At 41.3% G+C, this 26,689-nt stretch overlaps 1 protein-coding gene across 2 annotated transcripts in view; it reads left to right on the forward strand.

The window, feature by feature from the left end:
* The first annotated feature begins 4,911 nt into the window (after positions 1-4,911).
* The window catches only part of fbn1 (fibrillin 1), a 64,048-nt gene continuing 42,270 nt past the window's right edge, over positions 4,912-26,689 (forward strand). Inside the window, exons 1-22 of one of the 2 annotated variants that reach the window (XM_035652380.1) lie at positions 4,912-5,227; positions 5,455-5,734; positions 7,517-7,599; positions 8,942-9,040; positions 9,947-10,042; positions 11,005-11,100; positions 16,830-17,027; positions 17,910-18,035; positions 19,323-19,448; positions 20,645-20,797; positions 20,900-21,154; positions 21,760-21,912; positions 21,999-22,118; positions 22,220-22,345; positions 22,858-22,980; positions 23,902-24,024; positions 24,665-24,817; positions 25,312-25,365; positions 25,480-25,605; positions 25,716-25,841; positions 25,961-26,080; positions 26,475-26,612. In XM_035652380.1, coding sequence (XP_035508273.1) covers positions 5,544-5,734; positions 7,517-7,599; positions 8,942-9,040; positions 9,947-10,042; positions 11,005-11,100; positions 16,830-17,027; positions 17,910-18,035; positions 19,323-19,448; positions 20,645-20,797; positions 20,900-21,154; positions 21,760-21,912; positions 21,999-22,118; positions 22,220-22,345; positions 22,858-22,980; positions 23,902-24,024; positions 24,665-24,817; positions 25,312-25,365; positions 25,480-25,605; positions 25,716-25,841; positions 25,961-26,080; positions 26,475-26,612 — 2,785 coding nt within the window. In that variant the 5' untranslated portion in view covers positions 4,912-5,227; positions 5,455-5,543. The remainder of the gene's footprint in view (positions 5,228-5,454; positions 5,735-7,516; positions 7,600-8,941; positions 9,041-9,946; positions 10,043-11,004; positions 11,101-16,829; positions 17,028-17,909; positions 18,036-19,322; positions 19,449-20,644; positions 20,798-20,899; positions 21,155-21,759; positions 21,913-21,998; positions 22,119-22,219; positions 22,346-22,857; positions 22,981-23,901; positions 24,025-24,664; positions 24,818-25,311; positions 25,366-25,479; positions 25,606-25,715; positions 25,842-25,960; positions 26,081-26,474; positions 26,613-26,689) is intronic. The other variant, XM_035652381.1, reaches the window with a different exon arrangement.

Consider the following 26,689-nt stretch of genomic DNA (forward strand, 5'->3'; position numbering starts at 1 on the left):
CTGGGTAAACTTCCAGCATATCTCTGGAACCTGCTCTGACTCAACTGTGGTAGTTACCGGCTACGTTACGCTCCTTTTTAATGTACCCCAGATTTGGACAGATCTGGAGAAGACTGCATTTTCTCACAATGCACCTTGGGCATGGAATAATCTACAAATATCTACAATTAGACACAGTTATAGCCACTGATGAATTTAAGTGCATCATAGAGAAGGTGGTGACGGAGGCATGTGGTTGTTTGTCCTGAAAAGCCATTGTGTTTGAATAGTTTGTGTTTTAATAATATATTTATATTTGTATATTATGTTGTATAATAAGCATAAAATGTAAATACTTAAGAAATATCTTAAAATAGCTCAAGAGTTTGGAAATACACTTATTTGCTTTCTTTCATTATATGAGAAGATTGATACCACTCGACTATGGTATTGATCTTTACATCTAACTTTAGGCAAGAAAGCAAATAAACATATTTCCCTCAATGTCAAACTATTGCTTTAATGAAACCTACTGATGAGGTAATGACCCATTGATACACTGTATAACTACCATGCAATGAATACTACCTTTTGTAGTTTATATTTTTATATATTAAACCTTCATTGCGCATCATTGTTGATTCAACTTAATTGTAATTTTAGAGACTGTAATTTGCATTACTGAACTGAATTACATTATAAGGTGTTCATGTTATTCTGTCCACCCCATGTATCTGCATACATACAGATTCACTGGCTTCTGGCTTCTCTCTTCATATTCACTCACTGTTACCACACAGACATGAGAGTGGTACCTTTTCTCATCTAATTCACAGCAAGAAAGCAAATAAGTCAAAGTATTCCTTTAAGTGCAGTACTTTGGTGAATGTACTCATTCATGTACTTACTGAGAGAAGGAAAGGCTGCAATAGAAGCCAGTCCATGTCAACAGTCAACAGTTTCTTGGTGTCGAAACCAGTGAGCTGTCTCTGACTCCCACCAACTCGCCCCAAACCACTTTGCACTTAGCTATTCAACCTCATCTCAGCTCCTCATACCCAGGTCACTTATATTTCAGAGGTCGATGGCAGCTAAGATCAGAGAGAGAGTCGAGGCTCCAAGACGACCAGGGAGAGGCTGTCTTACTGTCAAAACAATCCACTCCAATCAGCAGTGGCCACTTCTGCCCTCTGCCTCTCCCCCAGACTCTCTGTCATTCCTCAACTTGAGACCTTTTATCGTTTCCTCTGTACCTTTGTCTCTTCTGCCAACACCCCTCGCTACTCATATATACCATTTACAGTAATTGATGTTCTTATCTTACGAGTCCAACTGTAAGATAAGTTTCAGTTCTCATTTACATTCTTATATCAGCAAACATACTTACCACTTCTATTATTATATTACTTTATTATACAGTACAGGGATATAGGTCCAAGAGTCCCCAATAATATTTCAGTGACAAGATACTAATAATGTAAGAAAGCAAATGAGGGAGGTATTCGGAGACTGACTAGCAGAGAGGAGACATATTCAGTAAAGAAGAGAATTTGATCTGAGTGTAACTGTGATTATTCACTACTCCAAACGATGTTAACACAAGCTTTAGTCAATACGAAAGTGCTTGTCCAACAGCTCAGTTAATTAATTCCTGTCTTGCCTTGGTAATAGCTTACAAAATACATTATGAAAGGGACTGTTTTAAAGCTGAAAGTAAATCCTGATGGCCAGCTGCTTTGTATAATGATGGAAGGGCAAGGCAATTGCCTGTGACAGAGCAATGCATTAAATCCACAGCAGAGGTTTGACATGAATTGAAATGAATCTTGTTTGACATATACATATAGTGTCTGAATGAAATTCTCTGTAAGATGAATTTATGAATAACAGACGGCTACATGAAGTGAAAGTTCAGTCAGGAAGACTTTTCTTTTCCATGTAGTTCATTTCTCTTTGTCTCTTTGTCAATCGTGGTATCAATTGTTCTCATCAGCTGATCACATCTATCTAGTGGCACAGTGACACACCTGCAACGTTGGCCTATCATCTTGCTGCTGTCTTTTTAAATATGGTTCTCTTTCTCTGTCTTAGGTTTATTTCATGCTGCTGTTACAGACGGCGCAGTCGGCCTACAATGGAGTCCGCCATGTTGAACCACCATGTTTCTACAGTAGCTCAAAACGGACAAACCAAATACTGGCTGTAGATAGATATAGATAGGGCCTTTCCTGTTTTCTCCTACACACTTCACAGCTCGTTCTCATTTTCAGGTCGTCAAATACAGATGCCAGCAGTGATCAGTTAGTTAGTTAGTAATCTGCAACTTCAGCACTAGATGCCACTAAATCTTACTCACTTTCCCTTTAAACAGCTGCAACATTCAAACGGTGTACCCATTGGTGCTTCAATAATTATAATCCAATTATATAATAATAATATATATATGAATAATAATGTTATTCTGAAATGGGCAATTCTATTTAGTACTTTAAGTATATCTTGATGCTAATGCTGAACTTTTATGTAAAGCCCCTACAAGGACCTTTCATTTGGTGATCATTCTGGTTGATGGTTTTGTTTGTTTATGTAGAGGCAGTATTAAATTGAGACTGTTCCAGTTCCAGTCCACTAGTTAAAAACTACTTGTAGTACCTTTAAGTAAAACATTTCAATTCATTTACTTCTACACTCTGGCATTGCTACTTTTATTGAACTAAAAGATTTGAGTACTTCCTCCACCGCTGGATAATGGTCAAGATACTTGAGTAGAGAATGAGGCATGATATAGACAATGAAAAGAAATTGTAAGACAAGCATTCTCTTATTTTTTTACACTAACCATAAGGTCATGGGCAGGCGGGAAAGGGAGTTTACGAAGGGAGTAACATGGAGAAACTTATGAAACTGAAGATGGGGCAGCCTCCAATATTTTGGTGGAATGGTTCGGGGCTCACAGGGCGTGTTCGGGGAGGCTGTCTAAGAGAGAGCTGCAGTAGCCGAAACAGGATGATACAGAAAAAAAGAAGCACTGCAAGGACACTGATTATAAAACGTGGAGGTTAATAAGAGCAAACTACAGCATTGCACTGTGGCTGCACTCTGGGTGCTGTCTGACAGTTCGTTGTCTTGAGGCAGACAAAGACTCTTGGCAGTCTGTTCAGGAGTAAACGTGGTCTTGTCAGCAGTGATGGAGAGGCCTTGCAGAGGGCAGGACTTTCCAGGGGGAAAAAAGCAGCACAGCATTGTTGAGACTAAGTTTGAGGTGGTGGGCAGACATCCAACTGGAGATGTCAGCAAGGCTAGTGTAGATGCGTGCCTCAACCTGAGTGTCAGAGGATGGAAAAGAAAAGTTGTAGAAGTTAGGTTAATATATATATAGGTACTTATATACTTATCCTGTACACCAGATCAAATTTACTCCAGAAGGTGAGCCGCTTATTGATGCATCTTAGGCAAGTCACCACTATTTTCTTTACAGAAGAGGCAAAAGAATTGCCTGAGGGCTGCACAAGGGACAGTAGTATGGGTCAACAAAAACAGAAAAATTAAATGTTTTGTCTTAACCTTGCTCTTGCCGAGTTCTGTAGCAACGATATGATATAATATGGTATGGTATCTTCATAAAAAATGGCAAATCTAACGTGCAAAATCAACACATAATCTAGGATTAAGTGCAGGTAGTGGCTGTGTTTGGACACGTGTGAGAGGAGAATGTGGATGGTAATGAAGAGAAGAAAGAAGGGAAAAAGCTGATAGTGGAAACCAGTGTGGTGGAATATACTGTCAAGAGGTTTCTCTTGGTTTAAGAGTGATAGTATAGTGGAGAGAGGAGCCAGGCCGACTCTTTATTTGCTGGGTGTGGCTGCAGGCATGGATCAGTGTGTGTGAAAACTATCACCGCACTGGACAAAATTCCTCAAAACATACAGTATGCACACTGCACAGTGTAAATATTTATAGGACCTTATTCAATACTAAATGTTGAGGAATAAAACAGTTTTAATATTGTAGTCTATTCACTAAGGCAAATTTGGGATTTTGTGAACTAAAGTGTATGTATTTAGAAGTGACTGACTTAAAAACACTTGAGAGACTTTAAGTTCTGACAACTGGGACTGATTAATGCAAATCAGCTATCATCACTGTCTGGCTAAGGTCTCTTTTTTAACGGGGTTAACTGCTTTGAGCTACATTTTGGTGCAATTTTCTGAAGTAAGGGTCCATTTTTAAAGTTTTATAAATTGTAATGATAAAGAAAAACGTTTTGATTCTCAGATCATGAATAATCCCTTTTACAGGTGTTAATTCTCCTCCAGGATGATGCCAAATACTTTGGCTTTTTAGTTCATTAGGATGAAAGACCTTCGGAAAAAGGTAAATCTGAACCTAAATCAGTTTAAGTTACCTATTATTTCAATGGGTTAGGCTACTGTAAAAAAGCCCAAAACAAACTAACTCTAATGTCTTATTAACATGAATCCCTACTTTTAACTCTAACAACACGAAATACAAAGAATAAATTCCAGTCAAGGAGATTTTTTAAAACTTGGTAACCTGTAAGTTGTTCTTATTAACAGCTTATAACTATATTAACTAATATAAAGAATTAGTAAATAATGTATTAATATGAATAAAGCCATTTAGTTACAACTTATTAACACTTAACTGTATAAAGCATGCCTTGTTATGGAGTGGAAGTGAAGTATATGCCACATTTTACAGTAAAGAGTGAACAGGTGAAAAAGATCTCAGAGTAGATTATCTGTGAGTATAAGAAGCTCTGTCTTCTTCTTCCAAACTTTTCTGAGTTCACTTTAATATTATTCCAACAGTTAAAAGTCCAAGCTAAAGGTCCAGGGCTTAACTTGTGCATTTTTGCTCTCAAGCTTTTGTATCGCGAGAGCAGAGGAAGAAAGGAAAAAACAGTTTTGGGGAAAGTTGAGCAGAGCAGAGATGAGGAAAGAGCTCTGCTGTGAGGGAGAGACACAGTGAGTTTTGCCATTCTCATCCTCTGGAATGCATCAGCTCCTCTAACTTATCTGTGCAAAGTCAACACACAACTGGATGCGTACGAGCAGACTCCAAAAAGTTACGATGTGCATCTATTTATAGCAGCTCAGCGAAAGATTTGAGTGACTTTTCTTCTCCTCCGCAGTTTGCTTCTAAACGTTTATTCAGCAATACCTGCAAGTAAAAGTGAAGTAGTCCTCTGTCGGGTCTGAGGCGAATCTCCTGTTCGGGAGACAAGGTAAAGTAACGACTCACTCGTGCGCAATTTTGCACATTATAATTTTTTTTTTTACACTGCAAGATTTTGCGACTCCGAGCTGAATGATTTTCTGACTTAATAATAGTGGAAGTGATATCATCTACTTCTCAGAGTGCTGCAGAGTTGTTTTCTTTTGTGCGCAGCATCTCCTGCACTCTCCTTTGCGTCTTTTCCAAATGTTTTTTTTTTTTTAAATTGTTTTGCAGCTTTGACTCCAGACTGCAGAGGGGCTGGGAAACTAGTTAAGGAGAGTTTTATTCCACCGAGCACTGGAGTTGTACACTTGAGAGTGGATATGCCGGACAGTAAGTGTAGAGGACGGCTGCTGCAGTTGGCCGTGGCTCTGGTGGCCTTGCTGTCGCTCTGCCCCGGGCTTGGAGACGCTGCAGAGGTTTTGGACACCGGGGACAGCGAGCTGGTGACCAAGCAGACCGACTCCAGAGCCAGCAGGGCCAAGAGGAGGGGAGGGACGGACGTCCTCAGAGGGTAATGTGACCATGATAATCCTCATTAGTCCACTTTAGGAACAGTTTCTTTTCTTTTTCCTCTTCCACTTTATGCCAGAGCCCCCACCTCCCCCACTTTTATTTTCAATGAGCATCTTTCTGTGCGTGTTTAATTTTTTGGCACGGAGCAGGTGTCTTTCTTTTCTTCTCATGTATAACCTGTTGATCACGACCATTGAAGGTCACAAAACACTTGTGTGTGTTTTTTAATAAGGCAGACTGAGACCCGTGAGTGACATTGTCTATGATGGGAAGTTTGGAGCAAAGTTTAGTAATTAAATACTGGCAAGAATATCACATTCCTGCTGACTGCAATAATAAATTACATCCAAACAAAGGAGGCCATTGGTCGTGTGTGGCTGTGGCAGAGAGAGAGAGAGAGAGAGAGAGAGAGAGAGAGAGAGAGCGAGCGAGAGAGAGAGAGAGACTAACAGCCTAATCCTCTTTTCTGGCCAAAAACACCACACCCCAGTTGTGGATAAATCACATCTGCAGCTGTACACAGTGGGTCACTGCTGGAGAGGTTGTGTGTGTGTGCATGTGTGTATATGTGAATAAGAGAGAGAGAGAGAGAGAGAGAGAGAGCGAGAGAGAGAGAAAGCAAGACAGACAGAAGGAAGGCAAGAAAGAAAAGAAAAGAAAGAACGTCTGTGTCCAGTGATGACAGCAAACAGCTGATGAAGGTCATACAGTAGACAGCTCAATGAGCATTCTCCACAGGCAGTTTTATTTGACATGCTTTAAGTTAATTTATCAGAACATCTGGGTTCAGAGGCAGGAAGTGCATACAGGCTGCATACTGTGTCACACTGACTTACCACTATAAGAATGTTTCAGAGATCCAACAGGCTTCATTTTCCCCCTCATGGATCTGTTTGGAGTTACACTGTACAGTATATACACTGACCTCTGGGTCAATGCATGCTCAGTAGGTGATTACAAATTCACGTATGTAGGCCTGTCACAGACCTGTAGGGGGCATGATGGCCCAGGTGTTCCACTTTCATGTCAGATGAAATATTCTTTGCAGGTGTATCAAATTTCTTAAAATACTTTGTGCAGCATATTTCCACCAACAATATTTAGTGTTGAGAAGTGCCAAATGGTGCATGCCAGACCTGCATGTCAGGCATCGCCCGGTATGCAGAAAGATCACTGCAAGTAGTACACTCCATAGGGTAGTGAAGTGGTTCGAGACCCCTACAGTGAGTCATAAGATGAATATAAGGGGTCACTGGATAATTGCAGGGTTAAGAAATAATACCTAATACCTAAAGTATTTCTTGTATAATATTCTCTACTCATGACACCTATGATGAGGGATTCTGTGTTTACTTTACTTTGTAGTATGGGCTCACAAGCACAAGAGGTTGGGAACCACTGGCATAGTCAAAGAAAAAAGTATACTGTCGTATTGCTGCACAGGATTTTGTTTGAAATGTGGCAGACATTTTATGCTTTTTTGGGGGGATGTGAAAGTAATAATTTTTGGAGTGATGTGAGAATGCGATGACTGAATTTTGATAATTTTCCCGGACAACTGGGACTGCCTTTAAATTGCCATCCCTGCTGAAGTGTCCATGAGCAATGTGCCATTATTCCTGCTGTGTCTGATGAAATGTTCTGCACAGGGGTTCCAGAAACAAGAGATTTGTTCCTGCAGTATGTGGATCAGTGTGCTTCCATCAGTATTTATAGACTTGAGAGTGATCTGAACTGTGTGACATTGATTAATGACCTTCTGATGCTACGTCTTCCGCAGACCGAATGTGTGTGGATCGAGGAACAACGCCTACTGCTGCCCAGGCTGGAAGACTCTGACTGGAGGAAACCAGTGCATTGTTCGTGAGTATCACCTCCATTATTATTTTATTGGAGCCTTCCAGTCACAGAGTATTATACACCACCTGGTATACAAAGTGAATGCGTGCTACATTACTTGAAATATAAAAAAATCCAACAGCAATGTGACTCTTGCAGACTAAACTTCAATTCAATTCATTTGCAGCACTTAATAAAATAATTCATCTTCTTTCTTGAAAAGTATTTAATTAATATCAGGATAAAACTGCACTATTATTGTGAGTATCTAACTTAAGTTATTGTACTTTTTCAGTGAGTGTGTCATATGAAACCTGTAAGGGAATGTAGCTTTCAGGTAATGAATGAACATTAATACTTATAGTCAACAGACAAAAGTAAGCTAACACTACTTGTTAAAAGCTATTTTGCAATCTAATGCAATCTAATATAATATAATGCAATATTAAAAACTAATAGATGTTTTCTGACACACTTGTCTTTTCTACACAGGTGTGTTTATTTGATGATATTTATTGGACTTTTAGACCAAAATATTGTTCAAAGGTGTTCAATCGTCAAATAATTTTATATAAGCAATGGATTAGTGTGGCTAATGGTGGTGATGAGTCGACAACATGACCTAAAAGAAGAGGGAATTGTTCATTAATTTTCGTCCATTTACTCTGGTATTCTTTTCGGTTTCTTTTTCTGGTTTCTTCTCTCTCTCTGTCTCCCCCTCTCTCTCTCCCCTCAGTAGACAGGAAGGTCTGAGAGGCTGTAGAGTTGTGTGATTGCAGTCTGGCTGGTCGGCTGGCCGGATGCCTGTCGTGGCTCTAATGACATTGTTTAGCAGTGGGGTTCAGGGACTAGGGGTCAGTGGCTGGACTCTACCTGATGGGAGCTGGGGGCAGGGGACCATGCCCACAAATAGTCTGTGGGAAAGGGAACAACTGAGCAAAAACAGCCAGCACCAACTGAAAACATACACTGGTGGTGCACATTTATGGCAACAAAACTCAAGGAAGAAAATGGCTCAACGCCGTTGCCAAGTGCGCTTCTATAGCTTAACCATGATGAAGGTTAAAAGGAAGATTTGGCCATATTTTGACTGTGGTCTGTTTGAGTTTTAAAATAGTATAGATGAGAGTTCAGTATGAGGTTTAGATCATAGCCTAAAATGCACAAAATGAAATCATATTTCCCACTGAAGTTGCAGTGGAGTGGACAGGCTGACAAGCAACAAATACATAACATGAATTTTCTCTCAGGCACATTTAAGACAGATCCTGGCACCATAAAGTGAGCATTGGACTGTTGTCTTATCTTGCACCTGACAGCGGACATTTTTATGTTGTTTGACCGAGTGTCATGTTCCTCTTTGCAGCAATCTGCCGGAGTTCATGTGGAGATGGTTTCTGCTCCAGACCCAACATGTGCACCTGTCCCAACGGCCAGATCGCCCCATCCTGTGGATCCAAGTCAGGTCATTAAACAACACCTCCTCTTTCCCAAGGACTGAACTCCTTTAAAGCTTGCTATCATCAGCTTGATGGGTTTTATTATATAGTGTGTGCATAGATGGGAGGGTTGACTGGTACTTGGCAAATATAAAAACATGTTAATAGTATGATTTATGTAAATAGGAGTATATGTCAAAACTAAGTGTTTTTTGGAAAGCAGAGCCTAGACCACACCTCTGTCTTTGCATTTTTTTTAAATAAAGGATCTTTAATCTTAAGAAAAAACATTCCAGCATGCAGTAACAATAATGGCAAACTGTGACAGATGATAGATGACAGAAAATATGCAGTTTTGTCGAATCTTTTCCTAGTAGGATAAATATTAAAGAGCTCGTAATTGGCTCAGATTTTGTGATTTCAGACCATGCTGTGCTGTTTGCATCTTTTTTCTTAAGTTTTTTTCTCCTCATCTTGAGTAATGAGCACTAACTAACATAGTACAAAAATATGCGATACTAAGCCAAAGAACCTCCTGAAAACATCCCTTGAAAACTACCCCAAGCAACTGATATATGTTGCAATCACGTTCTTGCAAATAGCGGTCAATCTCGTGGGTTGCTGTGTGTGTGTGTGCGTGTGTGTGTGTGTGTGTGTGAGTCAACTGGGTGTGTGTGTGTGTTTTGGAAGGAATCCACAGTCAACATCTCTTCCATGTTGCTCTCTTGCAGCTCACAGCGCTTCAACCCAGTGCGCTCATCTGTTTGCACACCATAAATTTCTAGGAAATTATATCTGAGCATGACTTTTAAGAAACATGGTTTCAGAGTGCATTTTGTTTATGTTGTAAATTGAATCTGCAGTGTATGTTTGTGTACTCTGAATTTAACCCCAATCTGGGTATGTGTGTGTTTGTATTGTTCTGCCCACAGTCCAGAACTGTAATATTCGGTGTATGAATGGGGGATCATGTGCTGAGGACCACTGTCTGTGTCAAAAAGGCTACGTGGGAAACCACTGTGGTCAACGTAAGGATTTTCCTGAAAATACTACTTATATTACAACATTAGCAGCACATTTTAACATAACAGCATAACATAACAGCATGTAATAGATTTTATTTTAAGATTGTGTGTTAAGTGGCAATTGGCAGATGTTAGCATACTAACATGCTAAACTGAGATGGTGATATTAAACTTGCTAAACACGTCACTGCCATGTGAGCAGATTATAGGGTCCATACTGTTGTCTGTGGGACTTGAACCCGCAACCCTCTGGTTCCCAAGTGTACAGACAGCCTACAGACTGAGCTACTGCTGCCCCAACGGATCTGTCTTGTAGTTTTAGCCTTCCTATTGGTAATAATAACTCTGTACTAACCAAGTTACTTGCTGAGACATGATTACGGCAACATTTCTTAAAAAGAAGTTTTATGGTGGAAGAAACATGAGTCGTCAGATGGTTTACCCAAAACTCCCCCCTGCTTGTCAAACCTATTTGGAAGAAAAAACAAAAGCAAACAGAAAAAATGATTTATCAAACCCTTTTAAACATTTATCACAGTGTACAAACCAACTTCCTGTTTCAACTTTGACCATGTGTACTTACCATTGTTGTGTACACACTGTGTTCTTCTGTAATAAGGGATCATAGCTAGAATTTCAGGGGGTTGCTCACTTTTGGTTTTATCTTCAAATAAAGTGGTTTAGATAATGTGTCTAAACTGTTAGCTTGTCTTGGGCTGGTCTGTTCAATGGCTGCTCGTTTCTTGCCCCATCTGACTTCTTGCTAGCGATGTCATCATGTTCCCAGATCTCTGCAATCAATTTACTGACTACAGTGTTATCATAAGCAATATAAATGATGGCCGAAACTACAAACACAAGACCCAAGTTGTATAAACCAGAAATATTCTTTGAATTGTTTGAAACTCACAGTTGTGTCCTCATGTCAGTGTCATTGTTTGCTTTCCCTCTCTTTTCTTCTCCAGCGGTTTGTGAAAATGGCTGTCTTAATGGAGGACGCTGTGTGGCTCCCAACAGATGTGTGTGTACCTACGGCTTCACCGGGGCTCAGTGTGAGAGAGGTAACGGAGCGCCACACAGCACTACTCAGCATTTCTCTCACTCATCTTACATCACACTGTCTCTGTCACTGCTCACTACTGCTGAAGTAGTATTCAAAGCCACATGTGCTGCTTTTGTGAAAACGTGACTCAATGCTGAATGGCGGTTGCTTTTTGTGATTGAAGATGATTCCTGCTTAGTCATGCCATCGGCTCCAGGAATGTGGTTGATTGTGGAACATTTGCATGTCAAGCTTGAGCTCAGAAATGACCATTATTTTCCACATCTGCTCTCAAACGACGCTCTGGGGAATGTAATGTCTTTCTAAATGTGCGCTGTTTGTTAACTGAAGACCTCCCAACCTCCTGTGGTTGCTCTCTGGCACATGTGAGCAAAGTTTCAAAGTATACAAGCACACGCAAACCGAGGGGCGACCTGCGCTGTTTGTGAGTGAAACATGCACATTTACAGGCGTGCGTGTAACATGCGCATAAACAGGCGTGCATGTATGAATGCGCTGGGGGTCTGTGGCAGTGGTGACCTGTAGGGGTCAGAGTGGTGACCTTATAAAGCTAATATTTGGATATGCAGCAGAGCTCCTAATTAGTAACGTCCCTTTTAACGAGGCCATGCTTCGGAGGCCTGTCAGTTGGGTCTGGCTGAGGATTTGTCCTTTGGTTTACTTTAGTGTTTTCTTCAACCCTGCAACTAATAAGACACTATCTGGTTGCCTGGTGGTTTAGAGCCAGGCCTTATCTCTTTCCTGTAGAAGCTAGGCCAAAGAGTTTGTAAGGCTGTTTGAATTAAACACTTTTTTTAAAGCATTTTGTAGATGTTCATACTTCTCAGGGAACAAAAGGAATCTCAGAAACTCTCTGTTGTTGTGTTTTGTATAATAGTTTCTGATGAAAAAATGATGTACGGGCAAAGAATTTAACCACATCTGGTTTCAAAACTTTGATTTGCCATGTAAGGTGACAAGCATGCAAACTGGCTACTCACTGTCTGATGCATTATGAATGGTAGTTTCTTGTCTGCTATGGTGAAAGTGTCTTTCTGTGAGTGAAACAGGCAAATTTTTGTTGTGTGTTTGTGTGTGTCTTGGAACAGCTGCTTGGAGACCAACGTCTGTCTTCAGTCATTCCTCTTAACACAGTCAATTGTGTCATTGTGAGTTCCCTATTTCCTTGAAATCCAAGATTTAGATAAGGCTATAACTGCTCTGTTATAATTTTTGTTCTGAGTATAAAGTATAATTGTGCTTGATAGGTAATTTGTCAACAGCAATTTTGAGGTGTAGGTAATTTATTTAGTAAAAAATAATCTCAGGTTATATCTTCTCAAGGGTGTGAATGTGCTGTATTTTCTGCTTTGTATCACTTTTAATTGAATATATTTGGGTATTTAGACTGTTGGTTGGACAAAAAAGATGAAGATGTCATGTGAGGGTTTAGGGCATTATTCATGATTTTGTCATATTATTATAAAAAACTTTATTGACTGATCAACCAGAGCAGTTATCAACAGATTTATCAATAATGAAAATAATCAGTATTTGCAGCCCTGTATATTTATCAGTTATTTGGTCCTTCATTTTGCATTTTGTTACACCACGAGAGGTAGAGAAAGTAGGCCAACGGATACAGTGGCGTTTTGGGTTAAGTTACTTTCACTGGAATTTCTTTGGCTAGGATCCATCACCTCCCAAGGGAAAGCCATTGTGCTCTCACACAAACACAAGCACATGCATTAAGTACATGTGTGCACACATCCATGCGCACATGCACAACCCCACACTGTTTTTAATGCAATTTACAGAACCGTGCCCCATTATGGCTTGATCTTATCACATTAGCAAGAACACGGGGTTTTCCACAAACACGTGATCTAGTGAGTAGCTGCACTCAGTATGTGGAAAGATCCTGGTGCTATCGGGGCTCAACATGAACACATCACTACTGCAGAGCTGTGTGACTTTGAGCTGTATGCTGCCAAAGTGACTGGTGATCTGCTGACCAGTGGTCCCACCACCAGGCACAGCTGACTGCAGTGAAAATGCAGCCTGGTACATCAACGTGTTCTTTGTTGGTTACAAATGTGATTTAGGTTGGAATGTGGGATTGGTGAGATCCAGCCACTCCGCGGCTGATCTCACCCAGGGCTCTTTGCTCCTGCCGCAGAGTCGTTTAGCTATACGGAGCGATAAAGTTGAGGTTTCGGTGTGACGCCCTTGAGTTCGCTTGGGATGGTGGTGAAAGACTGGCCTGAAACGTAGCAACACGTGAGTTACACAGTCAGCAAGTCAGCAGCCAGAGCACAACGGGGAAGTCGGTCAGTCAGCTGAGGGTCTCTCTTGTCTCTTAATGCCTCACTGACTTCCCCCAGGCTCTGTTCGGGCCCAATGCAAACCTCAGTAGATAGAAAACCAAGTGTGTGTTTGAGTGCGTGCTCAACTTATTAGTCCTTGGATAATGGAGAAATCTAATGGGCCAATAGGGAAAGCCCCACCCAGATATAAGACCCTTTAACAAATGCATGGAAACACACACACATAACATACGCACACACAGATGCACAACTTACGAATATGTTAAGGCATGTAAGGATGTTGTGAGCACCATCTGCCAGGGATAGAATGAGCAAGGGTGGATATAGGAAAGGTGGACAGATGTTTTGTGTGTGTGTGTGTATAAACATTTTGGAGTTATTCCAGGAAACTCTTTTGACCCACTTCCTGACGGGCTTCCCTTCTTTTCACACTGAGGCTGTTATTGTACATAAGCTCACCGGTCATTGAGGAAACACATTTCTATTGTGTTCCAAAAGTAACTGCACCTCTGCACAGACATAAAATCGCTTGCTAATGAGAGTCAAAACAAAGTACCCACTCCCATATAAAGATAGATGTTCACTGAAGCATCTACGATGATATGCAAACGTGTTTCCAAAAGTAGAGCAGTAAAAGCAAAAACAAGAGCGTCATTTTTGTAAGTTTTGGTCTGTTTTGAGATCATCTCTGGCTAGACTGCGGATGAGGGGTTGGGACATTGGCTGAGATTCTGTGTGTGTGTTTGAGTGCGTTTGTGTGTGAACACGTGCGATTGCTCCCAGATGTACAGGACATGGGTGGATCCCCCAGCTGTATGCAGTTCACAGAGAGACAGTAAGATGACAGATGAAATGACACCACTTTCACCCTACAGCTGTCCGCCTCTCCCTGTTTACCTCAGCTGACTGTTTAAGTGCTGCGCTTATATTTGCTTTATTTCATGCTCAGATCTTTGTGTTTTAGTGCTTGCTCTCCTCCACTAACAGCTGTAATAAGCAGGTAGTATGTCAGATAGATTACGTGTGGCACCCCGACAGTAATAACACACAAACCTAAATCTGATGAAAAGAGAAACTTGAGTTTCTTTACACAGTCTGCTGTACTCAGCTTATATGGGCGCCATGTAAAAAACTTTCCATCGCTCCTGTAATTACTATTCCTATGCATGGTGTATTCCTTTGTTGTTGTAGGTAAAGCACATAATGTAGGCTTTAAGTTGATACAGAAAATACATGGCAACTTCGCTGGGTTTGTTGTCTCAAAGCAAAGGGTTGTTGAAAGAAGTGGTAGTTATGCAGACGCCTTACTTAATTAAAACTAAAATAACAATGTAACAATGTTAAAATATTGCATTACTTTAAAATTTTTCAAAGTAAAAGTACAACAGTACTTTGAAAGACTTTGTACTTAAAGATCCATTGTGTGGGGCCCTGGTAGCTCATCTGGTAGAGCTGGCGCCACGTGTACGGAGGTTAAGTCCTTGCTGTAGTGGCCATGGGTTTGAGTCTGACCTGTGGCCCTGATGATGGGTGTCATCCCCTCTCTTAACCTCCTTTCCTGTCACTCTTCAGCTGATTAAAGGCAATAAATAATTTAAAAAAAATGTCAGAAATGACCTATAATATTCTTGTTACCTTAGAATGAGGTGTCTTCATCTACAGACTGACGGGTTGGCTTCCATGGAGTCTGCCATGTTGAACCACCATGTTTCTGCAGTAGCCCAGAACACTTGGTGTAGATAGGGCCGAGGGAGTTTTGCAGCCACTGTAGTTTTAGACAGAGTCTTTATTCTACTGTATGCTCAACCAACCTCTCGGAGATAGCTTTATTTTTTTAAAATTTTCACTATTTTAATATTGTAGCTGACTATGGCATGTGTCTAGAATGCAGTCTAGAAGTAGTACCTTTTTTGATAGCTCTCAAATTAATGCTTCTCTCTGAAATGTTGAGGTGTAGAAGTTCCCTTAAAATAGAAATACTCAAGTTAAGTACAAGTACTCGAGTAAATGTACTTCATTACTTTCCAGCTCTGGGTGGAAGGAGAAGTAGACTAAGAATCAAAAGCATTCGGTCTCCAGTAGAGCCTGAGCAGGAGGGAGTGAGAAAAAGAAGGAGAGATGACCCAGTTCTGTTTCACACAGCGCTGGTGCCAGAGGCAGAGAGACCGTAGAGGCTGTGGTGCACGTGACGGGTCTGGGCTGGGCCTCGGTCCACACGGGAAACGCACAATGTCTCGTTTGTTTTAAACGACTGCGCTGTTGGAACTGCTCTCCCTCTTTCCTCTCGCTGTCTGTTGTCTGCCGTGAAATGTGGAAATGATTTTTGCCTTTGGATTTCAGCCAGATTCTTTTGGGAGGGATGAGTTCGCCCCTCTCTCTTTCTCCCTGTCCCTATCTCTGTTTCAACATCTTCCAATACTTCACCTGATAAGAGTCAATGATTTTTGTTATATCTGTGGGGAGTTTGCAACTAAGGAGTGGTGTTTGGAGAGAGGATGAAGTGAGGGGATAGATGCATCCAAGCACTGGGATTGGGGGAATAAGGTTTAAACCAGTTTGAAGGGGAGGAGATATAAAGAATCTCGATGGAGGGACTTTCTTCACACTCTTGAGCTCATATTTATCATAAGCTATTTAGTTTTAATTCTAGGCTGCTGTAGCTAGTGTGGAAATCACCTACTGTGTTCCATAGGCACACCCTGTCAGTCAGCCTCTGTCGGCCTTAGGGATGATGACCTATTCCCTAGATTGTGTATAACTAGAAAAATAATACAAAGCAGCACACTGCATGGTAAAGACAGTGCAGGTAACTAAAGAACTGGTGATTATACAATATGTACACCAGACTGATTTTTTCATTGTCTGGGTGTCCTTGCTTATTCTAGCTTGTACCTTTTACTCTCCACAGCCACCCACACAACTTTAAAAGGTTTTCCAGACCCCTTCCCTATCGCTGCTTTTCTCTATCACATACACACACACTCACACACACGTACAATGCACCTGAGAGCCAGACCGATTAAACTGCCAGGAACAGACAATGCATTCTTTATGGAGTGTGTTACTGTCCGCTCTGCACTGCTTTCATCACATATAATGTGAGTGAGTTGTAGATGTCATGCAAAATTAGATTCAATTTGAACATTTCTGTTTGTGTATGTCAGACAGTTATTCACTTTCAAAATCAAGTTCAGTTTTAGTTTTTTCAGCATTGGCTTCAACTTACTTTATCACAGTTTTGGTTGAAATGTTTCACAAAATTACTGTTAATTTGAAAAAAATGATCTAATGTGTTTGAACCAATAGATGTTTACATATTCGACTGGCGACCAAACTTTTCCTGTTTTCTTTGAATTTGTGCTGAAAATAAATAGACAAAATTAAGTTTCCACAAAATCAAACTCCTGCTTTTCCCCTGCAGACTACCGCACTGGACCGTGCTTTGCCTCGGTGAATAACCAGATGTGTCAAGGCCAGCTCACAGGAATTGTGTGCACAAAGACTTTGTGCTGTGCCACAGTGGGACGGGCATGGGGTCACCCCTGTGAGATGTGCCCAGCCCAGCCTCACCCCTGCCGAAGAGGGTTCATACCAAACCACCGCACTGGGGCGTGCCAAGGTAAAGTCTGTTCTTCAGCGTCTCTGTCTCTTCTTCTGTTTTTGTCCCTTTTTTTCCTCTCTGTCACCCTCCCTCTCCTCTTCTTCTTCAAGTACAGTGCTGCTTCTATCCTCTCTTTGCGTTTTAACTCCTTCTCCCTCCTTGTCTGCCTTTACCCTTCTCCCTCTGTCATCCCATCATCTCTAACCATCATCTCCTCTCCAGGGGATTAGTTCTAATTGGGTTAAATTGGGGTGGGTGGCAGTGCCTCCTACATGTGTATGGAATGCCCGCAGACACCCGCTGTGGCGGGACTGTCAGAGTCAGTAACACGGGTCAGTGGCGGTGCCACGTGGGAGAGCTCATTTCTGGTAAGACGGCCCTCTCCCTGCCTGCTCCAGACCCAACAACATCAGAACCTCTGCAGGGGAGGCGGACCTGAGCCAGGACCCAGAGGAACATGGAGTACTCTGAGACTGCATCAGGTCACAGCCTCCTGGAGGTTTTTAGCCTGAGACCTACAGTTTAATCTATCAAATCCATTAAATGAATTAAATTTAATCACCAATGTAACTCACAAAGTCACAGATTTTAACTACAAACTTCTGTTGGACTGTAGACCTGTCCTTTCTGTATTTCCTTCCCTCTTTCTATCTCTTCCTTGGTCGACTTGGCTTCAATTTCTGTTCCTCCTGCAGGAGACATTCCTCTCTCTCCTTCTCCTTTCCCTTGTCACTCTGTTGATCGCAGGCAAAGTCAGAGCCAGACTGTTAAAACAGACCCAATATCAATCTATGCACATCCAGGCATGTGCAGATGTGTTTGTGTGTGTGTGTTGGTCTCTTACCCCTGAGTTTATTCTGTAATTTCTGTGTGCATTAATTGCATGCTTTGTATGTACAGATGTGGATGAGTGCCAGGCCATCCCTGGCATCTGTCAAGGAGGAAACTGTATCAACACAGTGGGATCCTTTGAATGTAAATGCCCCGCTGGGCACAAGTTCAACGAGGTCTCACAGAAATGTGAAGGTAAGAATCAAGCTAGCAGCCATCACATTAAAACTGTGAAATGTCTGACTTTCAGTGTTAAATTGAATGACAGAGTAGGCTAAAAAGATTATTTTCAAAGTTCGTAATTAACAATGTGAAAGTAGAGTCAAAAGCCACATCCGTCTAGTTGTGGTTAACTTCACCTCAGTCGTGGTATTTTGATTATTACTTTGTTGGGAAAGACCACACATAAGCTACTTTGCCCTTCGCTTGAAATATGCTTAATTAAACCAAAGCAGCACTCAGCTTTCTCTCACTAATCTTCTTCAACACTTAATTGTGAGACTTGAAAGAAATACTGATTATGTTTGCTTTTTCCCCTATCGTGTTAAAATGACAAGTTACATTTTGTATGACTCTTCTCCGCTTGTTTTACTGTTACATTAGTTCAGCCTTTTAGTTAAATGCTAACTAGTAGTTGAGCATCACTTGTAGCCATAGTGGTTAAAGTTAAATAGTCTGGCTTTAAAAGAGGTTCTCAGCCAGTTATGTCAATGCACAATATGATTCAAGAGACGAAGATTTAGTCCATGTGTAAGACATTTTTCTCTCAGGTGGGGATCCTAATTATCAACTTCTGACTGGCTTACAGAATTGTTAGAGCATAATCTTTTTGTACTTTGTAATTGTAGCCATTGAGAGACTCACAATATTTTTTAATGTTTCTGGCTGAAAAATCTCAAATAAAATCACCTCTGTTTTCCCGCAAATAAAGACCTACAGTTAGCCTGTGAAAAAATATTGGCTCATTAAGACATGAATATGACAATTTCCAGACCAAGTTTAACTCTGGTGAAACAGAGTGAGCAGGGTTTTGTGGCACTCATTTGCAGAGTAAAATATGTGCTATTTTATGCCCAGAAATAATTGCCGGAAAACTTCTGGACTGTGTAAAAGGCGTTTCAAACGGGTCTAAGTTACAGTGTATTTCTTTGTGCATGATGATGTGCACTTGGTGGTTAACGGTGCTAACAGAAGAGCAGCTACAGAGGCCCCTGGATTTAATATCCTGTGACAATGCTTTATTTCCATTGTCGTTGCCAACATGTGCTCTAGTCACTCTCGAAGACATTCACATTTCAAGTTAGTTCGGTTTAATCGCTTTCATCGACAGTTATGATTATGCAGTTTTTAGCTGCATGAAATAAACAAAATAACAAACAGGAAGCAGTCTAAAATGTTTTGAAACTAACTGGATTTTTTTTGTCATTTCCTCCTTTCCTCTATTCTCCTCTTCTCTCCTCTCCTCTCATCTCCTCTCCTCAGATCTGGATGAGTGTTCAAACATTCCAGGTCTCTGCGGTGTAGGTGAATGCTCCAATACTGTTGGCAGCTACTTCTGCAAGTGTCCCCAGGGATATTACACCTCAGTGGACGGATCCAGGTGTATAGGTAAGTCCTCTGTCATAGTGGCTGTCACAGCTCTCCAAAAGGACAATCGACTGCTTTATATTTGCTCTGGTTCATTGTTGCTAGAAAAGATCATATATGAGACAAAGCAGTTCAGCAAAAAAGGTGCTGCCTTATTCTCTTTCCTTTTTCCACCCCATTTTGGTTCTTCTCCCTTTATGCCTGGCAATGAGAGCTAAAAGAACTGAAATCTGTCCAATGTTCCAGCTGGTAGAATTTAGGTCAGTAGTCACTTGCTTGTTTCTAGTTCCACAACAATGAGCTATATTCTCTTTAAGCTGAGGAGGGGATGTGATGGAAGAAGTGAAGTGAACTCCTCTCGTGCTCAGGTGGCTGTTTTTCAACATCATGGCTGGAAGGAGTGAAGCGTGTGTGCATCTGTCTGTCAGTCGTGAACAGTGAAGTGTGCATGTGTGTCACTGAACAGTCCGTTTCCTGGGAAGTTGCATATACACATACACACACAAACACACACGATCAACAGAAAAGCCTGTAAAGCTCATAAGTTCAGCTCAGTTTGACCCAAAACAGACCTGGGAGGAATTTGAGTCAGAATAGTCCATTAGATGCACACGCACATGCTCACACGTGCATGCATACACACATGCGTTGACACACAAACATGCAAACACACGCTCACATTACCCCCCCAGGAGAGGATGTTTGTGAGGAAGGAATGTCTGAGTCTTTTGCTCCAGAAAACTGTTGCGCCAAACATTTTAGTCTGTTTCCCATGCAGCAACACTCGTGCATTAACATCTACTCCGGGCCCCTTAAGGGTCCGACTGTTTTTCCTCCAACCAACTCTATGCTTGCCTGACATCTTGTCGAGCTTAACCAAGCAATCAGTAGTGTAGCCTGTCAGTTTCTCCATGTGAATATGCTGGATGGGCTGGGTGTGAAACAAGACATGATATATTTATGTTAATAGGGAACCTGAGTGTTAGTCATGCTGGTGTACAGTGCCAAAAACTGCAGGATGTAGGAAAGGTTCTCATAAATAGGAAGTGATGACTATTGGAAGTGGCTTCCATCCTCCAAATGATGGAAAATCTGAAGCAACCACGACAACTTTTTGATTGTACTCCTGCCAATTTGCTCAACCTGCAGACAACACATGCCATATTCCATACAGCACGGTTAGTTTAACAGACTTCATGCTGTTTTGTTTCCCACAGATGCTCGTGGTGGGTACTGCTACGCTAGCCTGCTCAATGGGCGCTGCACCAACCAAAACTCGCAGCTGTTGACCAAAATGCAGTGCTGCTGTGATAGTGGACGCTGCTGGTCTGATGGGTCCACTCCTGAAATGTGCCCTATTCGTGGAACAGGTGGGGTCACTCACCATCACGTGGATTTAAATTTCTTATACTCATCTATCTGTCTCCATGTCTCAACACAGAGCTAACTTTCTCTTGTTTTTAACATTTTAGAAGAGTACCAGAAACTGTGCATCCAGATACTTGATGGGAATGGTGGAGGGCTGATACCTGGTCGTGTCCCAGGGAGCCCCGACCTGCCTGGCATCTACCCAGTTCCATATCCTGGTCAAACTCCTGGGCAAGGCCCGGTGATTCCTGGTCAAATTCCTGTCCAAGTTCCAGTCCCGGGCCCTGGCCAAGGACCAGGCCCTGTACAAATTCCAGGACCAATTCCAGGACAAATACCTATACAGCTTCCTCCACCAGGTATGCTCATATTTCTGGTCTGTCTCAGTGGGCGTGCAGAGCTCAACCGCCTACTGGACTTGTGTTGCCTTGTTCAGAATTCCAGTTTTGAGTCATCACAAGTCACACCCCCAAGCTAATGAACTACATGTTAATGATGGCAAACTTTGAAAGAGTTTAATTGTGCATTAACACAGGGCTGCTTGTTTCATCTGGGTATTGCTGTTAAGATATCCAAAGTATATGTGCAGAAAATGTCCTATCTGAAACAAAACATGCCTGCATGTTTGCAGACCAGACCATGTCAAGAGTTTAATTAGCCGTGTGCAAAATCTTCCGCAATAACATTTCCTCCGGAACTATTTTTCAAGAGAACTTGGCAGTGTTTAGGGTTCTCTTAAGAAAATTCGAACAACTCAGAGCCTTTTTTTTTTTGCTTTAATGAATGATAGTGGGTCTTGCCAGACCTTAGTGCAGTGCAGATGTAGTGTGTACACTGTCTGGCAATGCAAGACTACATGCTCATGAAAACAACACCAACACCAAAACTAAGCAGATGCTATGGATTTTTCCGTATAGCATTTTATGAGCTGTAGATGATATGTTTGTGTGAATGTTTCTGTTAGGTCCTTTTGTTATCCAAACCCGGAATATCACCAACATGTGCCAGGCCTACCGCAACCTCTGCCTAAATGGCAGGTGTATCCCCATGCCGGGTATTGGATATCGCTGTGAGTGCAACATGGGCTTCAGGTTGGATGGAAGAGGAGAGTGCATTGGTAAGTGTCTGACAGAGTTCCTTGAGCACTAAACTGAAAGTACATGAAGGTGAAGAAGGTTTATGAGCTTTATGTTTGTTCTTTAGATGAGGATGAATGTGAGAGAAACCCCTGTGCACATGGAGAATGTGTGAACACCCCTGGGTCGTACATCTGTCAGTGTCCTGCTGGATTCCAGACTACTTCAACCAGGACAGAGTGCCGAGGTTACACGTACACACACCCACACACACACAAACACACACACACAGACACACACAATAAGAGGATGTATGTGTTTACTGTGCTATCTGTTTATGTCTGCCAGATCTGGATGAGTGTGTGGCCAACGGTCGTATCTGCAACAACGGCCGCTGTGTGAACACCGAGGGCAGCTTCCACTGTGTCTGCAACGCTGGATTTGAGATTTCAGCAGATGGCAAAAACTGTCAAGGTCTGTCAAGTTCTGACATCTGCATTAATGGAATAGAGACATATTTAAAGGGTAGTTTTCTGTAGTAACCACAGTATGTGTAATGTTTATGTTTAATGGACCGTGGATCTGTTATAGGGTGGTGATTTAATACTAGTGCGTGTTGGAAGATGCCATTTTAAATGATGACGCTGGCGGTTTTGTGTGTTTCAGCCCATTAACTACAAAATATGTACATTTTATATTACAACCAACCTTTTTCCAAGGACTCTATATTATTAATATTTACTTCTTACATGCCACTGAATTATTTAACAGCAACGATAAAACTTTGATTAAAGCAAGCAAGTTCTGATTGTCAGAATTAATTAGACTAATACATTGTTTATCTTTTTTCAGTGTTAATTTAAAGTACATGATATTAGTTGTTAATGGACTTAACAATGCAGAACCACCAGTTTGCGTGTAACCACTATATGTTAAGTAAAAACGCACTGCTATCAATCTATAATTTTATTTATGTTCATCCGTAGACATGGACGAGTGTCTGATCAGAAACATGTGCCTCAATGGACTGTGTATCAATGAAGATGGCAGCTTCAAATGCATCTGTAAACCCGGATTCCTGTTGGACACCAGTGGACGCATGTGTGTAGGTGTGTTTGCCTGAAAGCCCACAGATGATTAAAATCACATCTCTACATCGCAGCATTGTATTTTGAGTCAGTTGTTCTTTTGACCAGTATTTTTGCATAAGTTGGAAGGTGGCTATCTCATGTTAGTAGTTAAACTCTGTAAACATCTCTCAGCATCCTGGCAGGCCAGTGGATATTTGGGCATTTAGCAGACAACCTTTTCCTAAGTGTTCATTGCAAAGAGAAAAGAGATTAGGCCCTCTTCTGAAATTGACAAAACATTCCACAATAGGTTTAATTTAGACAAAGTTGTGAGTCACACAGCAATTGATCAAACATTTTGTCATATATCAGATACTTTATTTCACCTTATATGCCACATTACACAGGATTTGAATTAATTTAATATTTAAACCATAAACCAAGAAGTAAAGAACAGACTTTTCTGTGTGTAATCTGCAGCCATTTTGCTCCACATGGCTTCAGATACAGACATTTGATCTCAGAGACACTGACCTGGTTAAGTCACAGCAGAATAAATAAATAGAAGAGTAGGGTGTGGATGAAGTGGTTGATATATGCAGTTAATAATAAAATGTGTAGTCCAAAGGGGCCCTGGGCCCTCATCATCTCTCTGTCTGTCCCCCAACAAACCCAGACAGAACACATGCATAAACACACACTTATGTGTGCATGCCATATCGTTGTTTACACTCATTATGATAATTATTGTAATTTGCTGATTTGATCAAGGGGAGAGAAAATAATGTTTTCTTGGTTGAGGTCATAAACTGAAACTGTGCAGCAGTTTTGTTTTAATTAATCAAGTACCTGAGGACTTTAATAAGCAGTGCTTCAGCAGGAAATTGGCTTATTTTATTAGCCTCTTCCCATAATTGAGTGAAGTTTATGAAGAAATGATTTTGCTGTATCTGTTTCTAGACATCGATGAGTGTGAGACTCCAGGCATGTGTATGAATGGCCACTGCGTCAATACAGAGGGATCCTTCCGCTGTGAGTGTATGGCCGGGATGGCAGTGGGCCTGGATGGACGGGTCTGTGTTGGTGAGTAAATGTCTTGTTTCCAGGATTTTTGATACTATGGCAAACAGTAACCAATCTCAGTTCAAAAGCAACAACCTCTTGCTAAGGTAGCTAGATAGCCATGTATTTTTTTCTCCAGGAGTTACATAAACATAAAAACCCTCTTTTTAATTTAGGCTGAAACTGCACAGAGACCAGATAAAACTGAATTTGACGAAGCAGAAAATAATCATGTTAAACTTGACCAAACAGCATTCCTGTAAACTTTTTGCAACCACATGTTCACAATTATTAATGAGCATTTGTTAATATATCTAAATATCGATAAATGTTTTCCTGCCAGCAGATCTGTTTATGCCTTTATTTTCAACATTCCTACATTCCCCCAAACGACATTTCTTTGTGTATTGTGTGGGAAGTGTTGAAATGCTGTTGTTCGGTCTGGGTGAGTTTTCGTCAGGATGATATCAGTGCAAGAGAATGCCTCAAATCCCTGGATATTATGGAGAGAGAACAACCGTTTGTTTTGCTAGTGTTGTTGTTTATTGGAGCTACGGACTCTCGCCTCCCTTTCTCTTCCTTTCACTTTGTCTCTAGCCTCTTTCCAGGTCTCCTTCCTCATGTTTGTTTCTCACACACTGTCTTGTTTTGCCCGAAACAGACACACATATGCGCAGTTCGTGTTATGGTGGCTACAAGCGAGGGCAGTGTGTTAGGCCTTTATTTGGAGCTGTGACCAAGTCTGAGTGCTGTTGTGCCAGCACGGAGTACGCCTACGGAGAGCCCTGCCAACCCTGCCCACCACAAAGCTCTGGTACGGATATATTCAAATCACTCCACCCTTTACACATATGGAGCCACCTCCTGCTGCCTGAGACAAACACACAGCTTGTGTTTAATACAAAACACACCTGTCAACATAAGGATGACCGGATCAAATGCTGACATAACCGCTTTGATTTTATAGATGACAGAATTGCAGTGAAGAAGTCACGGCTGAGTTGTTTGACAGAGACGGCCACAGTTAGGAGACATTCACAGCATACACAAACACACACATACACATCATCCAGTCACTTCTCATTAGTCCTGCCAATTAAAGTTTCAATATCAAAAGATGCCAGAGCTGCACCACATTAAGGAGACGGTTTTATATACATCTAGACTAAATGAGAAAGCATGGAAATGGATAATAACATGGTATTAAATGTTTTGCTTTGTGATATCTTGGATTTTGGCAAATGTTATATTTTCTCAAACGCTGTTATTTCTTCTTTTTTATCAACCACACTGTGCTGTTTGTTGCAGCTGAATTCCTGGCTCTGTGCCCCAATGGCGTTGGCATAACCGGCGATGGAAGAGGTAATGAAAACAGAGAGCTTGCAGAGACCAAACAGAGCTATATAAATTCAGTATGGTTATTTCTTAGGCCTTTTCCTGCTGGGATGTTCAACAGGTTATTCTTTGCCTTCTCAGATATTAACGAGTGTGCCCTCGACCCTGACATCTGTCAGAATGGGGTGTGTGAGAATATGTTGAGGACATACAAATGCACCTGCAATGAAGGATTTGAGGTCGACCTGACAGGCAAAAACTGTGTTGGTAGGTTAATGACTCTAACGTCCTCATAGAGAATTAACATATACAGTGCTCCTATCAAAAGGCAGTGTGAGGAAAGTCATCATGTCTCTCTGTATTATTCTTTTCCGCAGATATTGATGAGTGTCTGATAAACAGGCTGCTGTGTGAAAATGGTCTATGCAGGAACACACCAGGCAGTTTCACCTGTCAGTGTCCCAAAGGATACGTCTTTGATCCTGAGACAGATGTCTGCGAGGGTCAGAGACTCACTCTCTCTGTTTTACAGTACAATGTCACTTCATCAATGAATGTGCAGCGTCTGCTGTTTCAGACCAATTAGAGATTGAAGTATCTGGTTTGTTTTTGTCTCCTACAGATGTGGACGAGTGTAAGTCTAACCCCTGTATTAATGGAGACTGTAGGAACAGCCAAGGCTCCTTTGTGTGTTTATGTTCAATGGGCAGTTCACTGGACAACACTGGGCTGGAGTGTGTAGGTAAGTGAGCATTGTGCTGTTTGAATGTGATATCATTACCACAACAGTGTGTTTTGTGGCAAAATGTTTATTTGTTTAACATAAAAAAAAGAAATTAATCAATCAATCAAAAACCAAAACATAGTTTATTTTGGTTTAAAGTATTCTTTTCCTCTTTTTATAAACACAAAACATTGCATTTAACATTGCAACAGCTCAGTGGTAACTACATTAAACAATGTGAGAAGAATTGGATCAAATGTGATACCAGCACTGTCCCCATTAAATTTTATGCTATGCTATGGAGATTAATTACATATAAGATTTCAGCAAATAACACGTACCAGCCTGTGCTGACCCACATTCCACTTAACTGAATGTCGTGTAACTAATAAGGCTTGTTTTAATAAAACAGAGACTACTAAGAGCACCTGCTGGTTGAAGATAGTCAATAACCGCTGTGAGGTCAACATCAATGGGGCTACACTGAAGTCCCACTGCTGCGCCACACTGGGAGAAGCCTGGAACAGCCCTTGTGCCAAATGCGAAAAAGGTGAGATGATCAATATGCACCATTTTGCACATTGTTTCATTATAATTTCACCATTTAACTGCATTGGCTGACATTGT

This window comes from Morone saxatilis, unplaced genomic scaffold (genome assembly GCF_004916995.1).
Source record: "Morone saxatilis isolate NCDOM2014 unplaced genomic scaffold, NCSU_SB_2.0 Contig11, whole genome shotgun sequence".
Classification (NCBI taxonomy): Eukaryota; Metazoa; Chordata; class Actinopteri; family Moronidae; genus Morone; species Morone saxatilis.